We start from the raw sequence: 17,725 nt of genomic DNA on the forward strand, positions 1-17,725 counted from the left end.
GTACCAAATGGTAGACAGATACTCATGTCCTTTGGTAATTTATATACATTTGTTTTGTTCTCTTTTAAGGTAAGTCTGCAAAGTTTTCTCTCCACATTTACAAAGCTTTGAATTTTATAAAATACATTTAAATACTAATTTTGAGTTTAAAAGAAAATATTGTGTACATTTTTAAACTTCAGCCGGATCTTTAGTTCAAAAGAACTGCTAGAAAGTTCTAAAACAGCAACAACAGCACTTTGGTGCCACCTTGTGGTAAAATGTAAAAAGGGGGGAGAAAAAGGTTATCCACGTAGAGTATAAGAAATCTGTGAGGTTCGGTGTCTTTATAGCAAGAGGTGGGGGAAAAAAAAGGATGTGTGTGTATTGTTGACTCCTTCCTTCCTTAATCAGCTTTAAAAGAAAAATATTCATATTATAAAATGTCACATTTGGGTTTTTAAAATTCCACTTCTGCCACTATGTGCAAGTTTAAAAAATGGTTTAAATGGTGGTTTAAAATTTATGTTTCAATTTTGTTTCCAGGCATTCTGCTCACAAAATTACTCATCTGTTCCTATTTTTACCTGGCTGCTGGGACACCACATTTCCTAGGCTTGACTCTATCTCGGGGCTCCTCCTAACTGCTTCCACCCTGGGAAGCACTCCCTCTGGGAGATGGAGTGAGGATCTGACTGTCAATCTGGGAAGAGGAAGGAGGCACGCCTCTGTCCTTACCTGTCCCTGCAGTGAGCAAGCTCCGCCCCTGCGGGATGGGGATCATGCGCATCCAGTCATGGTCCAGACTGCCGGTCAGGCTGGCTAATTTGAGGCAGCGCATCTCCTTCTCAAGGCTCAGGTCTGTGAGCCTGCCCAGCCTCTAACAGAAAGCAAGCTCCTTGAGCAAGAGGTTTCTTTGTTCCCACTGTGTCCCTATACCCTAGAATGTGTCTGGCGCATGGTCAACATTCAGCAAATATTTGTAGGATGAATGAATAAATAATAAAGGTGAAATTTTGATCCCCACCTGCCCACTCATTTGTTTTACTTCCTGCCATATTCAGAACCGTATGGGGAAGGGAGATGCTATTTCTTGGGCCGGGTCAAAACCCCCACGGCCCAGATATTCACGTGGGCGGCTTCTTCAGTTCAGGCCATTGAGGCTTCTCTTCAACCACTCTCTCTTGGAGAGGCCTTCCGGGTCCTCCCTAAGGAGCTCGGCTGCATTCTTCCACGTTCTTTCCACAAGCACTGGCCCCTCCGGGCAGGGCTCCGTTCTCAGCCCTGGGTACACGGCAGTGCACCAGCCGGAGTACTGCCCCCCCAGCCCCCCAGATGTTCACGATGGGAGGAGGGGTGGGCGGACATCAGCAGAGGGGGCGGGAGAGTTCGGGCAGAGGGCACAGTAGAGGCTGCCGTGCTGGAGCCCCATGAAGGCTGGAGGCGGCGGGGAGGCAGCGTGAGTGAGGCTGGAGAGGGAGGCAGAGACTGGACCAGCCCGGCATGGTGGGTCATGGGGAGGCGCGTAGATTTTTATTCTAACTGCAGTCGGGGAGCCAAGGGACACGTTAAGGATAACTGATAGGAATGGATCATCAGCACACAGAAGGTGCTTTATAATAGTGCTCGTACTTAGTAATTACAAGCATTATGGGAAGTGGAGTTGGTGCTGCATGGAGGTTCCGATGGAACCCACAAAGTCAGCAGCTCAGACATGGTGGCCCCTGTGGATGTGCCCACCTCAGATGTGCAGACGAGAAGGGACTGTGGGATCCTCACTCTGAACTGCAAAGAGGCGCTGAAAGTCCCTGTCTTCCTTTCCTAGGCCTCTCTAGGCTCTCCCCGTGGGACTTCCTAACACTCCCGCCTACTGAGAGCCTGTTGTTTCCTTCTCCTCGGGCTATCTGGCAAGAACGCAGCTCCTTGTCAGAGGGGTTGCCTTGTCTACTGCTGTGTCCTGAGTACAGGGCCCAGTACATCACAGCTGTGCAGTAAATAGATGCTGAGGGAATGCATAAGTGAGCTAATGAATTTTATGATTTCTATCCACTAATACGAGACTCAAGATCAAGTTCATTTCATTGAAACGAATAGAGACACAGTGGATGACTTGCTTCTTCCAACTTTGTCATGGCCGTTTCTTCTGTCAGTTCCATTTCCCATTCTAAAGCAGTCATTAAAATCCTATTTTGTTATTTTTCAAGTGTTTTTGCTATGGCTATAATTCACTTAAATTGCTGCCATTTCTATAGCATTTGTAGCTTAGAGTTTTTAAATGGCTATAATCTACTTGTTATTCCTAATTTTGTGATACAAAGGAACCCAATAGGTGGAAAGTGATATTTTCAATGCACTAATGCAACTTAATGGAATAATAATACCTACGTACTGGGGAAAAGATGCCAACCTGAAAATGCCCGAGTGAATATTGACATAATTCACTGGTTAAATTTGTTCTTTATTTGGGTGACACAGGACTCTAGCTCAAAAAAAACCCCACATTTAAACAAAAAGTGCCAAGAAACCTAAAAAAATGAAATGAACAAGAGGAAAAAAACTAGTTAAAAGTTCACCATGACATTGGGAAAAAAATATGGGTTTTGAAAACAAATTTGAGATTGAATCTTGGCTGTGTTGATCACTAACAGTCTGATTCTGGACAAACCATTTAGTCTCTGATTCTGTGACAGTGGGACAGTACCCTTCCTGCTGAGTGGTTTTCAGAATTAGGTTCAGTGCCTAGTAGATGCTTAATCCAAGCAGCTATTAATATCTTCAATATTTCTGATATATATTATAGCAAATGCTTCTGCGTGCATGGTTTATATGTCACATGATAAAAATCATTCGCATCAAACCAACTGCATTTTGGTATCATTGAACTTTTAGAACAGGAATGGCCTTATAGATCACCTGGGACAGAGGTTGTCAAATAGTGCTCAGAGGAAGCCCCAGGCTCTGGGGCAGGGGGAGGGGTGTCCAGGGGGCAGCCTCAGGGCACCCCCGACTCCTTGAACCAGAGTTCTAGTCACCACATATTAAGCTTTGGCTGAAGAGAGGAGCTCCTTAATGAATTAAAAAAAAAAAAAAAGATTGGAAACCACCTCTCTCCTTATTATACAATCAAGGAAATTAGGACTCAAGGATCATATGTTAAGTTGCAGAATTGTAGCTTAAGTCCAGTGTTCTTTCCACTATACTATGTCATTACTGTTATGTCTTATTTAAAATTACACAATAGGCATTTTAAAAAGTAGATCTTGGTCAGCAGTGCACAATTCTTCATGTAGTTCTGGTTGTTGTAATACCCAGGAAAACTTTTATTTTTAAATCAGATATTAGTTACTTAAAAAATTTTAGCTCCTATTAATATTATTTTTACATAGACCAAAAGATGAAAGTAACCTTCATGGTCGTTCTCCACAAATGGGACTCAGTGAGGTGACAAGATTGATGAAGGTGTCATCCCTTTAGTATCTTGGTCCTTTCTTGGACATTTGAACATCTAGATCAGCTGACTAATTCTGTGCCTAAATTATGCATACATCATTATTATTGTTTTTATTTGGCTCCAATGTGAGTTTCTGATCTGTCTGTGGAGTTGGTAGATTCCCAGTCTACTGGGAGAAGCCACATTTAATTTTGCTTCAGTACCCGTTCTTGGTGGTGACGCCACCGAAACAAGGATTCTCTCATGCGTAACGAAGGACGGCGAACCTGGTGCCTTCGATGAGGAAGCTTCCTTGTCTCCGGGTTCTGGAGGGTAGACGCCAAGTCAAGGAAACTGCAGGGTTTGTTCCTTCTGAGGCTGTCAGGCAGAATCTGTTTGTGCCTCTCTCTCTGTTTCTTGGATTTGGCTGGCAGTTTTTCATGTTTCTTGGCCTGTAGAAGCACCAACCTCATCTCTGCTTTCATCTCCCACGGTGTTCTCCTTGTGTGCATGTCTGTGTCCAAATTCCCCTTTATTAAAAGGACACCAGCCATGTTGAATTAGGGCCCACTGTAATGGCCTCGCTTAACCTATCACCTCTGTAAAGACTCTCTCTCCAAATAAAGTCACATTCTCAGGTACTGAGGCTTTAGACCCCAACGCATCTTTCTGGGGGGGGCACACAATTCAACCCTTAACCCCTCAGAACGGAATGTCAAAAGTTAGAGAGTTGTCTACACTCTGGGCTCAAAAGTATGTCAAATAACAGATACCAGAAATAAAAATTTCCCCTATTTCATGCTTTCAGATTGCATTTTTCTACCAAATAAACAACAAAAAAAATTAAACATTTGGGTTTGTGTTACTCTGTGATGAAATGAATTACTTTCAGTAACTGCCACATAAAGGGAACTTATCTGCAGCCAATGGCTAAATTCTCTTCTTTTTATCCAATTGGTTAGAGCAATTCTGGAGAGACTGTAACAAATCGTTTTTCTTCCACACTTCCTCTCCTAAAGAAAATTCTTGTAAGGACCCAATCCTGACTGGGTCCGAAGCACAGTTCTGTCGTTGATGAGAACCAGGAGAGCTCTCACACACCTGTTCTTGACACAAAGTGCTTGTCCTTTTCTTGAGAAGTTTAAAATCAAAGGAATAAAATTTACAAATGGGTTCTGTATGAATTTACCTTTTGCTCTGTATATAATCTTAAAAGATTTCATCAGGTGAAAGTTATCTGCCACCAAATAAATGTATGGAAAACATATAACCACTTCATTAGATTAAAACCAGAATTAACAACAGCAAATATCATAAAACCAGAACTGAAAGACTTAGAGAAGGGGTGTTCTGGTTTACCGAAGTTTTGGAGAAACCGAGGGCCGACAGGAAATGCTTTCTGTTGTACACCTTGTTGCTTGGTGCATTTTCATGCTTCATAAAAATCCATGGTGGTGAATTATGCCTTGTATGGTGACACGCCTTCTAGCAATCCGTCGTCTCCAGGGCTGGGTCACAGCCTTCCTGCAGACCGCCTGTCTGAGTGGACCACTCCCTGACTCGGACTTTGATGACTTTCCTTGTGAACGCAGCCCCAACCCTCCAGCACCCACCCCCCACTCATTTTAGAATTCCATGAGGTTCTTTGATCCGGGTGGACAGAAATCTGAAATTCCTTATGAATCTTATTCCTTATAAAGTTTTCAAGCGTAATTTAAAGGTTATCTTTTTAGGCATCAAAAACAAGAACCTGCTAATTTTATTATTCAGCCACATCTTTCTTTCACTAAGGCGGCCCTGAAGCTTTTTTACATGAAAATAACAGCAAACACAAATAGCATTAACTATGCCAGGCAGCTAAGGGCTTCACAGGACTTACAGGCATTTTTGTCACACATGATGGATGAGGGAACTAAGGCACAGAGAAGTTAAGAAACTTGTGTAAGGTTGCACAGTGATGGTGGACCCAGGGTTCAAACCAGGGTAGTGAGGCTCCACACTCTGTGCTCTCAATCACATGCCATCCTGCCTCTCTCAAAATAACACAACAGAATTTTTTCTGTAGTTATATTTTAGGAAAGACAACGCAAAATATAGGAATTCGAAGTTTCATTCCAGTAACTACCATGGATTATGATTTTATCTCATTTAAAAGTTATTTTATTCATTTAAAAGCTTTCAGAAACACATCTGCTGTGTGGTTCTATCAGTTTTTTCCAAATCCTAAAGAACACGAACATAACTAATACAAATTTATTTCAAATAAGCCTTAGAATCAGAATTAAATTGGTAAGTTGGCTATTGAAAAAGTGTTCAATCCATCTTGGGTACTGTATTTCTCTACCTCAAACTAAAGAATTAAAGTAGAAGCACACTGTTTGTTAATATTTTTAAAAGCTATGTCCAGATACAAATTAGTTTGAAAGTTCTTGAAAATTAATGAGCGAGCGATTCCGTTTTGTCGACTATTTAACCATTACAGAACCGCAACAGCCTTTGAAGAACCACTTGTAGTGAGATTTTGGACAATAAAAAGTATAAAACCAGATTATCAGTACAGGAGACGACAAAATATAAGTTAGAAAATTCATAAACATTTATTTAGGAAATACAATTCCCAGAGTCCTTGACATTTCAATGATCATTCCACATTATAAAATATTCACAACATGTATTCTTTTTTGTCTAGACCAAGTCATGCTGACATTCTTTTCGGATAAGCCATAGCCATTTCTTCTATTAAATGCTATAATATCCATTTAAATTGTAAACAATGTACTTGAGCCAAACTACTTAAGTACTTGAGCAAAATCACTTCAAAACTTTAGAAGAGGAAGACGATGATTGTTTAAAAACACATCTGAATTCGCAAACCCCAAAGAACTGGCCACTAGATCTAGTAGTGCACTGATGGATAAAGTGGCCACATTAGGACGGCACGCAATTATCAATGACAATATTTCTCATCTGCAATTTTTAAACATGCTTTCTCAAATAATAAACATCTATTTTTGTAGTTTTAAAGGCAAAGGGGGCAGAAAGAGGACAGACATTGAAAGTTTAAACTACTAGCAGATTTTATTAAAAAAGAAAAAAGAGACTGTAATCACTTCCCCAATAAGGAATGCCAAGTACCTTTTGTTCCAAAAGAAACCATCAAGAAATATAACCCATCATTATATTTGCAGCTACTTCAGAGTAGCTGTAAATTGAACTATTTTATTCTGATACTCCAGAGTCCAGAGTCCAGTAGGGCATTTTGTAAAGAGGAACCTAGTGGTTCTCAACCCTAGGTGTCCTTTAGAACCACCTGGAAAGCTCCAAAAACATTAGCATCTGGCCCCAGCCTCAGAGATTCTGATTTAGTTGGTATGGGATGGGACTCAGGTGTCAACAGTTTTCAGAGCTCCGCGGGTGTGTTCTATCTAACATGCAGCTAAGGAGGAGAATCACCCCATCAACATATTACGAAATGCCAAGAAAACAAATGGAAATTGAGGAGAGAGGGTAAGTTGCAATTTACAAATCAAAAACCTATTATATACTCACTATGTGCCTAGTCATGCTAGGATCATACATTTATTTAGAAGATGAAAATTCCCTTAATTTCCTCACTGTATCAGATCACTGCTGTGCATCTTTGCCACTGATGACTGAAGTTTTCTATGGTCAGGATTTAAAATTCCGGGATACGCTGTGAAAACTGCATTAACAAAAACAAACTCCTGCTACGCATGCTCCACGGTAGCAAGCAGAACTACTGTACTTGGCGCCTTTAAGCTATTCTTATTTTAAGAATTATAAATAAGTGCCAACCCACACAAAGAACAGATTGTGGATTACTGCAGAAGGGAAAAAAAAGCTTACTCGACTAACCAAGTTTCAACACCAAAAAAGATTTAACTTGGCTGAAAGTTCTGAAAAGCTGAGATACTAAAGCAGGAAGCTATAATTTATAATGAAATGTTGACACGCCCTTAAAAGCTGCTGCAGCTGTAGCTGTACTGAAGTAAGCTCTCTTCAGGGTCTACTCACCCTAGAATGCAAGAATACAAGCATGAGAATAATATCACTGTTTTCATATGCACCAATACCCCTTCAATATATAAAGCTCTACAACAAATACCTCTAATAACTTTACAGTTAAATTAAAGTAAATCCATAATTCTACACTACTTTGGTCTCAACATTTTAAAAACATCAATTAATTCTGAAAATATACAATTTAACAACTTGATCCTATCAATACAAGCACATTTTGTAGTGACTAAAGACACATTCAACCATGCAATCCAGTGTTCAATACCTAAATGATAAATAACAATGCTGATTGACTTTTATTCTGAATATCACTGAAAACTGGAATAATCTTTTAAGACTCACAGTGCTCACAAACATGCAGAAAAAGGTATACATTTCTATTCTTCCTGAAGGAATGTTACAAAATGCCCAGTTTTTACACAGGGTCGATAATTATGCTAAATTCCTTATATACTTCAATCCATTTTCTTCTTTTAGGAGCTATCACTTACATTTTTAAGAAAACATACAAATGTTCCTGTAAGTTGTGACTGAAAATGAACCTCAACTCTTTAACTTCAGCCTTTAAAAAGACCTCAGTCCCAGTCATACGCTAATAGCTGCCTTTTAGGAAAACAGTGACATCCAGTGGACAAATCAAAGTCTCTCTGAATCCCCACCATTATATATGAATCATAAACACTGGTTCTCTAGATCCAACCATGTTAATATGAATGAGTTTCTACTCATTTTGACAAACAGCCAGATTCTTATGAATACATCGCTTCATAATTTCTATCTTAATATATCCTTCTATCTTCTTCCTATTTAAAATCAATTCTTTAAATCGAGCTAGTCAGTGTGTGTAACTCTGGAGGCTAGTGAGGTTAAAGGTATTACTCTTTCTTCTTTGCTTCTATTTCCCGTCACACACTAACTGGCTCATCTCTAGGAATGGAAGGACCAAAATATAAGAAATATATTTAAATAAAAATGAGTAGCATTAAAAAATTCGCAAAAGATGAAACCTAAACCTGTTTCTGCATTTGTAGTTTGATATATTATTGAATACAAATAAAGATGTAATCAGTAATGCTAACAATCAAATTACATCCTCTTGCCTCACTGCTCAAATATTGTGAAAGAATACATATTTTCGCAATGATTGTTTCAGTGTTTAAAAACTTTTATAAATCAGTATAAATGAATATTCGTTACATATTATGTTTAAATAAATGTAAAAAAGTTCCACTGTGCTGAGTTATGATTTACCACTGATTCTATATATTGTGTGTGTGTCTTCAAAGGACAAAACGCAGCAGTGATGTTAACACTGACAGTGGCATGGGCTGCCACAGCTGAGACTGTTATGTTCAATTCCCTGGAAAACCGAAAAGGAATTTTACAGGTTAAAAAAAACGGAGTAAGCAAAAAAAGAATTGGAGAACTGTTATTTTAAAATAAGCAGCCAAATGAAGAAAACATTTTTTCCCCTAAAAAAAGATTAAGAATGTAAAAGTACATTTGAATATTAAAAAAGCATTTTTAAAAATCTATAACAACTTTATGACAAAATCTGCATTTGAAAAAGGCCTGTAAAAACAGCGGGACAGAATTGCCCTCATCGCCGTTTACTTTTTTGTGTCAGAAAAAAGTGTGTGCATCTCTGGAACCACAAACGATGTTAAAATAGGCATTTACAAAATGGCAAGGAGGATTTCACGGGAAGTTTCTGTTTGTTGTTCACAATCACTGGCGTTGCGGCCACCTGCGGGGCACAGGGAAAACTTCTCTATCTACAGGCAGAGGGGTGTGAGGCCCTGAAGCGCACTAGGTCTGCTGCCTGCGTCTGGCGGATCTCATCTTCTCAAAGCGGGACTCCATCTCTTCTAAGACCTTGGGGGTGTACCGCACCACGAGCTTCACCTTCCCCTGAGCTGCCTTCAGCAGCTCCACGGCCTTCTCGTGATGCTCCCCTTCAACGCTCTAGAAAAAGAAACACACACGATTAATGGCTAGGTTTTGCAAGTCACTCAACATGCAAAACTGTTTAAAATACACGTAAGTAAAAAAGTTTTAATGTTGTATCATTTCAACACTATAAACATAGAAATAATCCTGCTTTATCATTTTAATCAATGTGAATCAATGTTTAATCAATTTCTGCTAAATCACATTCTGTTTGTAGTCTAGGAACTGGTTTTTAAGTTCCAAATAATTAGCACATCAATATACAAGTCCTATTATTTCACTAAATCAGAAGTAAATCAAGCAATTTCCACTCCCTAAGACTAAAATGAAGGTAGATCTGTAATTTAACATAGTGTCTTACCTACTAAAGAACTTTATTTCATAGAAATCACACTAAGCACTGCTAATTCACATTGGAGAGAAGCAAAACACTAAGTGTTTTAAAAAGCACCACTGTACTAAATAGTACTGCCCAGGATGCCTCCAAGGGATTTCTTTTTTTCGGTGAGGAAGACTGGCGCTGAGCTAACATCTGTGGCCAATCTTCCCCTTTTTCTGCTTGAGGAAGATTAGCCTTGAGCTAACATCTTGTGCTCATCTTCCTCTATTTTCTACAGGGGGCACTGCCACAGCGTGGCTGGATGAGCGTTGTGTAGGTCCGTGCCTGGGATCTGAACCTGCAAACCCTGGGCAGCGCAAGCAGAGCGTGCTGAACTTAACCACTGTACCCCCAAGCCGGCCCCTCCTAAGGGATGTCCAAACGACAAAGCTGCTTGGATTTTTTCCCTAGAATGTCTGTTTCGTTAACTCAAATACACCCCCACGTGGTCACAACACATCACTACAAACAGAAATGAAATTCCTCCTCACCACTCCATTGACAGAAAGGAGTTGATCTCCTCGCTTGAGGCCCCCATGCCTGTCAGCAATTCCACCCGGAATTATTCGAGATATATAGATTGGAGAGTTTTGTTCTTTGCCTCCCATAATATTGAATCCAAGGCCCTCTTCAGTTTTTGGTAGCTCGACAACACGAGGATGAGAATGTCCTTCGCTGGCAGCGAATGCAGCAACAGTAGCCTGAATGAAAATTTCACATATTTAAAAATATGACTTTTGTTTACTTCAGTTTGGCTCTTTTTTAAAACTACTTTTGAGGTACATACTTTTGATGTCTGAATGCCCACAAATGCCCTGGCAGTTCTGAGGAGAAGGCCAGCTGAGTGGACGGGTTTAGAGAGGAAGCCTGGAAAGCACACCCTGGGACTGTGCAGGGAGCACAGGACTGCCCAAGTCCCTCGTGGCCCACTCAGCCCAGCACTCCTGTGCAGCACCTGGCGAGCAGGCTTGCAGGCAGATGGGCACCGGCGCATGTTCAAGAGGAGAGCCCTACCCCAGCGTGCAGCAGCCCTGAGCTTCGGGGCTGGACAGCCTGGCTCCTCCAGGGGCCTTTGGGCAGGACACAACCTGCCAGCATAACAACCCACAAGGAGGTAGTGTCCTTATATCCTGCACCATCTGTACTGTATACTGAGTAATTCATCAGGAAATAACTCAGTATCGAGAAAAAGAGGGATACTTATAGCCAACATGAACGCTTTCTGTTTGCTTAAGTTACTACTATTACCCCACAGAAGATGAAACAGAGCCACATCTTTATTTTTATTTTTATTTTTTTCTGCTTTATCTCTCCCAATTCCCCTGGTACATAGTTGTATATCGTAGTTGTGGGACCTTCTAGTTGTGGCATGTGGGATGCCTCCTCAACATGGCCATGTCCGAGCCCAGGATCCAAACCTGCGAAACCCTGGGCTGCCAAAGTGGAGCGTGCAAACTTAACCACTCGGCCACGGGGCTGGCCCCTCACAGCCACATCTTTAAAACTTGCAAATTCACACTAATCTAGATTAATGCTAACACAAAGTTGACATTTTTTGTTTCATTTGCTTTTTTTTGTGCACAAAAGATTGTCCCTGAACTAACATCTGTTGCTAATCTTCCTCTTTTTGCTTGAGGAAGACTGCTGCTGAGCTGACATCTGTGCCAATCCTCCTCTATTTTATGCGGGATGCTGCCACAGCATGGCTTGATGAGCAGTGCTAGGTCTATGCCCAGGATCTGAACCTGTGAACTCAGGGCAGCCGGGGTTCGTGCAAACTTACCCGCTAAGCCACCGGGCTGGCCCCAATTTCATTTGCCTTTAAAGGTAACTAAGTAAGCTGGTACCATATTTCATGATTGGATCAGGGTCTATGAGCAAAAATGGGCAGGGTGAGAGGAAAGAAATAAAGATTTGTTGAATACTACCATGTTCCAAGCTCTGAAAGAGGCCTCACTTGACAGATAATGAAACTAAGGCTCAGAAATGCAAAAAGCTGTGAGGGTCATAAAACTCAGGAATTAAAACCAAGTTTCTAAGGTTTTTCCTACTCTGTCAAACTACACCCATAAGTTTAAGTGTTCGTATTCAACAGAGAATCCACTATTTCCTTTTGTGAATCAATAACTATCAATGAAAAATTACCTGCTAACGACTTATTCTAGTATAAGTCAGCTACTGCTGATATTAACTCACTCTAATCACGTATGATGGACACTGAGGTCAACCCTGGAATTGAGGAAAACAGTGATACAGAAAAGCACATCAACCTGCCACCTGCAGCTCTGAAGAGGTACCCTACTACTAACATTACCCGTATCTGCAGAGCTAAGATAAAGGAGAAAGAAAGAGCAACGCGGGGGAGTACTCAGTTCTACCTTGCACTGTCGTGTGGTTTGAGGCAAGTAACGTCATCTGATGTTTCCTCACTAATAAAATGAGGATAATAATTCAGACCTTGCAATTTTGGTGAAAACTTACATAATTAATGGTATAATCTGTATATTGTATATAACAACTAGCTATTACATGATATGTGTATTATTTGTGTGCAAGTGTATTTTTAACGCATTATCTAAAGTGCATGATAAAACATCTTTTGTAAAGGCAATAAAAAGATGTCCTGTTTCCTGGTACTTGGCAAGTTTAGCATAGCTTGAAAGATACTACATGTTAACTTTCAAAAGCCTATTATGAATGTAACGACTTCATATTTTAAACCTCTAATTTATGAAGCATTGTCTCACGTTTGGCAAATGAAAAACTTTACCTTTGCAGTCGCATTAGCTCTCACTTCAGGACTGCTGCTGATGTCCACAGTCTCATAGACATGTTCATACACCTGAAAAACCCAGGTAGCACCATGATTTTAAATTCCAGAATATACCATGTTTGAGTTCTATGTGAAGCTAATGAATGTGTTAATGTTTTAGGCAAACTTATGCATCGTCATAAAATGTTTTTCTATTAGAAACTCCAAAAGTGAGAGGAGCACTTCTAATATTTTTCTAAAGTTTGTTTTCTTAAGAAATTCTGAACCCAAATTTCAGAGTATTATCTCCCCTAGTTAACTCGTTCCTTACTCACCTCTCTTACAGCATTGCAGAATTCACTTTGAAGGACTCTCTGTAAAGCCTGAAGTTTCTGCGGCGGCACCTCTCCACTCCTCTGCAGTTTCTCCAACAATTCAATTGCTCTACAAATATCTAGAGTTAAACAAACACACACTGATTGACAATTTTCTCCGAAAATTCTCTAAACGACCATGGAATGGTGTAACAGCTGGGATTCTTTCTCAAGGACTAACAAGAAACACGTAGAACATGGAAGCAGAAAAGCATAACGGTGTGCTCTTGTGTGTCTGTGTGTCGGGGGAGCGTGTGTGTGTACATGCAGCAGGGTGGGAACATAAAATCTGAGGAGAATGCTCAATTTTACAGTAGATGAAGAAGAAACACTGATGTTGCACACAAACAAAATTCGGAAAACAGTATCTTTGAGAGACACAGGAAAATTAAATATCAAATGTGAAATGTCACAGGAAAGGACTAGGGCTCAAAGGTGACAGACATACGAACACTACTGCTTCAGAAAAGCTGATGGTATTATCAGAACTATTCAGTCAATAAAAATTTACCTAACCATCATTATTAGTAATCAAAGCAGCGAACAGTACAAAACACTGTGTGCCAGAGAAGCCACTGCTCATTTCCCAAAGGCACACACGGTATACATGTAGACAAGAACTTTTCATTAACAGTGCAGTTAGTGGCAGGGACACATTGAAAACAGTGGTACAAATGAATAAAATTAACTGCTCTGTTTTCAACTTAGGATCAATAACACAGTGTTTTAATTAAGACAAACTCAATCAAATACATATATGTTTACAAAATAAGAAAATAAAAACAATTAGTTTTGTCAATGTAGTCTCAATACTAGCTGTGTGATCTTGGGCAAGTTACTGAACCTCCCTGTGTCTCGGATTCTCCACTGTAAAATGGAAATAACAGTACCTTCCTTATAAGAATTACTTGACCATTAAAACAAAAACTACACAGAAAAGGGTCTGGCATGTAGCAAGCAGAAATGTTATGTTACACTGGCACCAATTCATATAAGAAATGTTACAGGACTGTACACATTTATATAGCTATATTAAGCATGTTAGGCAATTCTCACTGGAAGTGTGAGGATAAGCGTTTTATGAATTAAGACATTTTATAAGATTCAGAGTCACGTTACAACAATGTTGACGACTATCTCTACTTTGCCTTTTCTCTTAACTGTTTTGTACCCCAGGAGGCTAGAGTGTCTATTATCCTACTATTCCTTGCCCCCTTTTAAGTGGAAGAAGTTCTATTACACCAAAGGACCAGAAGTTTTTCCTTATAGAATTAATACGCCTTCTTTGTGTTTGCAGTTGAAAAACCAGGAATAAATGTATTGAAGAAAGTAGGTTTGTCAATTCCATGTGATAAAATCTTAAACTGATGTTAATCAAATGCAATGGAAACAGACTTTCTCCATTCCAATATCCCACCACCAGAACGGCTGGTGGATGAGGATTGTTGGTTCATCAATCATTCTGATTTACAAAGTTACAAAATGTAAGCGATACAAAAATTTCCAACTAACAAAAAATTTGAGAAAAGTCAAACACTACTGAACCTAAGCTACACCTTAACTTGTGCTCAAATGTGTTCCAATGAATTGTATGACAGTTTAGAAGACGTTCAGGAGCTTGATCATATGCACTAATTTCAAACTGTAGGACTGCTGGGAGTGTTTGTCAACAGAGTTTGTTAAACAGAGTTGATGTAACCTAACTTTCTTATCCTGCTAAACGGCAACCACTAGAAATTCATCCCATTAAGATGCTGAGCATTCTATTGCAGAACTGAAGAGAACTAGGAAATAGCAAAAAACAAAGCCAGCACTACCAAAACTAAATGCCAGAGGTGGAGTTCCACATTTTGTGCTGCACTTAGAAACACAAAAGACTGCCAACGTGTTAAAGTCCTACAACTGGCTTTCAAAGAAAAACACCTCCTCCTGTTAACACCAAACAGATTTGTTCCCATCTACAGAGCACAGTGCCATTGTGCTCAGGAGGAAGATGTCAGTCTCAGGCCTAACTTAGTAAGTCTTCCCAAAGTAGCTACTCCTCCGTCAAAAGTGATGCTTTAATTAATGATCTCGTGGGCTGCAGGGAGACGATGTCATTTACAAAGAGGCTTACCAACAGTGAACACCATAAGGAATAAACAATGGCAAGTGCACATCTGCTTGTGTGAAGGCATGAGGAAAGAGGCTTCTCTAAACACAACAATTCTAAAAAGGTATTCCCTTCTTAGAGCAGAAGCTACTTAATATTCAGAGTGTAACTGCAAATGTTGATACTTGCAAGATATTTTCAATCTCCATCCTACACTTTGTTTACTACCGTACTCAAAATATTTAGTTTGCACTTCTTGACTCTTCCCAATGACTTCTGACACTGGTATGCTAAAAGCATGCTTGAAATAGTTTCAAATAAAGGATTTGCGGAAGAAAGGGCGGAATGTGGAAAGTCTGTAACAGGGCCCTGATGGGGGCACAGCCATGTATTTCCGCTGGCTTTTAGTTCTCTCATTACTCAGCAGAACAAGTTTTCTCAGTTTGCTCTAAAAAGCAAGCAACCAGACCCAGTGAGCAGTTGTTGGGTTTGTAAAGATGTAAGACTGCACTTTGCAGCATTTTATGATCGACCACTACTCCGGCTAGTTACGTAACCTTCCTCCCAAGACCAAATCAGCAGGGCTGTTTTACAGCACCTTCTGCGTACCTGGGAGGGGCACCCAGGCCAGGAAACAGCCCGACACAAACCGAAGGGAGGTGCGGCGAAGGCAGGGGGACCCACCCGCGCGCGCACGGGAGGGTGCTGGCCGCTGCGTGTCCGGGCCGTGCGCCCAGGCGGGGCCGGCGGGCGTGCAGTCCCGCCGGGCTTCTGGGCGACACGGCCCCCAGCCCGAGGGCCCGCCTGCGGCGTGTGCGGACGCTGACAGGTGGCGACCTGAGCTGTGCCCGCGGCGGTCCGCGCGAACCGGGCATCCATCAGGACGCCGCAGACGCCCCCCGGGGTCCGGGCGCAGCGACGTCGGCGGCCCCCGGCGCCAGCCCGAAGGGCAGACTGGCTCGGGACTCGGAGCCTGGGCCGCCCCTGTTCCCCCGGCGACGCGGCCCTCCTCCACCTCTCCGCCCGCCTCGGCCAGGACCGCGGCCGCACTCACCCCGCTCCAGCCGCACAGGCTCCCCCAGCGCCGCCATCTTCTCCCTTTGCCCGCAGACCCACAGGAAATGACGACAGAGGGGCGCGGCGGAGGGGTGGGGCCGGCCGGTATCGCGAGAAAGAGAGCCGGGCCTCGCGGGCTGGAGGGGCCCGGGGGCCGGGCGCTGCAGGTCGGCCTCGTGCTGCTGGTGCCGCGGTCCTGCGCCGTCGACGTCCCCGGCCTGCTGAGGTTGAACAGAGCTCCCTTCCTGACCTTTGCTCCCTGCCTCGGGGTTCAACCCTCATCCCACTCGCTTGGAACCCTTGGCTCCACGTGGGAGAGTCTGGATTCCTGTCCCAGCTTGACCATTAACGGCTCCATGAGCCCGGACTCCGCGCTTACCCTCTTTCGGCTTCAGTTTCCCCATCTGTGCGATGAAGGGCCCCATCTCCGAGGTCCTTTCCATTCCTCAACTCTGGGATTCTGTGACAAGCAGGTGTGTAATTGAGATGTTGTGATTTCTCCTTTTGTGGCAGCATTGCTTTAATGTTGAAAATTGGGGCATGAACCTTCCATCCAAATCTGTTTGAGAATAAGAATGGAAAGTACGAAAAGCTTGAAGCACACCTGGCTGAGGCAGAGAATGAGGCCTTTTGGTGCACCACAAAGTAACAGTTTAAAAAATCTGATCCAAAATCTTAGACGAATGAAATATTATGAAGCAAATAATATTCTTAATGGGTTATAGATTCTTAGGGTCACTTTTTAAAACTTCATGAATCGAGAAAAATTTTAGTCCTTAATTTAAATGAAATATTCATTTGCTCAGTATTTAGATTCTGCTGACATTTGCTCAGGCCCTAGTCTGTGCTGATAATGTGTTTAGGTGCTTTCATATACAGGTGTTCAAGACAAGATTGTCTTTTATTTTTTAAAGACTGGCACCTAAGCTAACAACTGTTGCCAATCTTCTTTTTTTTTTTTTTTTTATTGCTTTTTCTCCCCAAATCCCCCCAGTACACAGTTGCATATTTCAGTCGTGGGTCCTCCTAGTTGTGGCATGTGGGACGCCGCCTCAACATGGCTTGATGAGCGGTGCCATGTCCGCGCCCAGGATCCAAACGGGTGAATCCCTGGGTGGCGGCAATGGAGCCTGCAAACTTAACCACTTGGCCACTGGCCGGCCAGTGACAAGATTGTTTAAACAGCCTCCTGGTTGCTCCTGGCCCACCCAACTGTAGTACTTTCTTCTAATCCATCATGAATGTCAGCACTAGACTCTTTTCCCCGCTTGAGCACCAATTTCATTGTCAAAGGTTTCTGTTCAGAAACTTCCACTGGCTTCTCCCTTGTTTCTAAACTTGCTTCCTTTTCCTAAAGCCTTGCGTACTGTGACCCTAGGTCATCTAGCTAACCTCATTTCTCATTATCCCTCGAATGTAGTCACCACTCCAGTCGAGGTGGTATATTCGAAACCATGTTTATTCTTGCTTCCAAGTCTTCATTTATGTTGTTCTTATGTGGAATGCCCTTCATCTCCTCCACTTCTCCAAACCGTACACATCCTCAAACTGAACCCAGCCTCTGGGTCCCTGCCGAAGACAGGCCACTTCCCCTAAGCTTCTGTTTCTCCATCCTCTTCCCCTGTGGTCCCTGATGGCCCTTATACCTGCTGTGGTGCTCATGTGCTCATCT

The 17,725-nt window shown here is 41.9% G+C and overlaps 1 protein-coding gene and 1 long non-coding RNA gene across 3 annotated transcripts in view; one reads left to right on the forward strand and one right to left on the reverse strand.

Moving 5' to 3' along the window:
• Positions 1-5,983: 5,983 nt before the first annotated feature.
• LIN7C (lin-7 homolog C, crumbs cell polarity complex component) lies at positions 5,984-16,188 on the reverse strand. Its single transcript, XM_014831438.3, has 5 exons — positions 16,052-16,188; positions 12,867-12,985; positions 12,550-12,621; positions 10,271-10,480; positions 5,984-9,415 (listed from the first exon to the last, which is right to left on the reverse strand). The coding sequence occupies exons 1-5, from the start codon at positions 16,086-16,088 to the stop codon at positions 9,260-9,262; spliced, it is 594 nt and encodes a 197-aa protein (XP_014686924.1). The 5' UTR covers positions 16,089-16,188; the 3' UTR covers positions 5,984-9,259.
• Positions 16,189-16,327: 139 nt separating this feature from the next.
• Positions 16,328-17,725, forward strand: part of LOC123279015 (uncharacterized) — a 77,356-nt gene continuing 75,958 nt past the window's right edge. For both annotated transcript variants that reach the window (XR_011495967.1, XR_011495969.1), the window contains exon 1: positions 16,328-16,526. This is a non-coding gene — a long non-coding RNA (uncharacterized lncRNA). The remainder of the gene's footprint in view (positions 16,527-17,725) is intronic.

This window comes from Equus asinus, chromosome 20 (genome assembly GCF_041296235.1).
Source record: "Equus asinus isolate D_3611 breed Donkey chromosome 20, EquAss-T2T_v2, whole genome shotgun sequence".
NCBI classification, from domain to species: Eukaryota; Metazoa; Chordata; class Mammalia; order Perissodactyla; family Equidae; genus Equus; species Equus asinus.

Coding starts and splice junctions, on each gene's coding strand:
- LIN7C (XM_014831438.3), bottom strand. CDS start 16,088: ATGGCGGCGCTGGGGGAGCCTGTGCGGCTGGAGCGGG. Junction 12,986..16,051: donor GCCTGTGCGGCTGGAGCGGG/GTGAGTGCGGCC, acceptor GTTTAACTCTAG/ATATTTGTAGAGCAATTGAA. Junction 10,481..12,549: donor GAGCTAATGCGACTGCAAAG/GTAAAGTTTTTC, acceptor ATTTTCATTCAG/GCTACTGTTGCTGCATTCGC.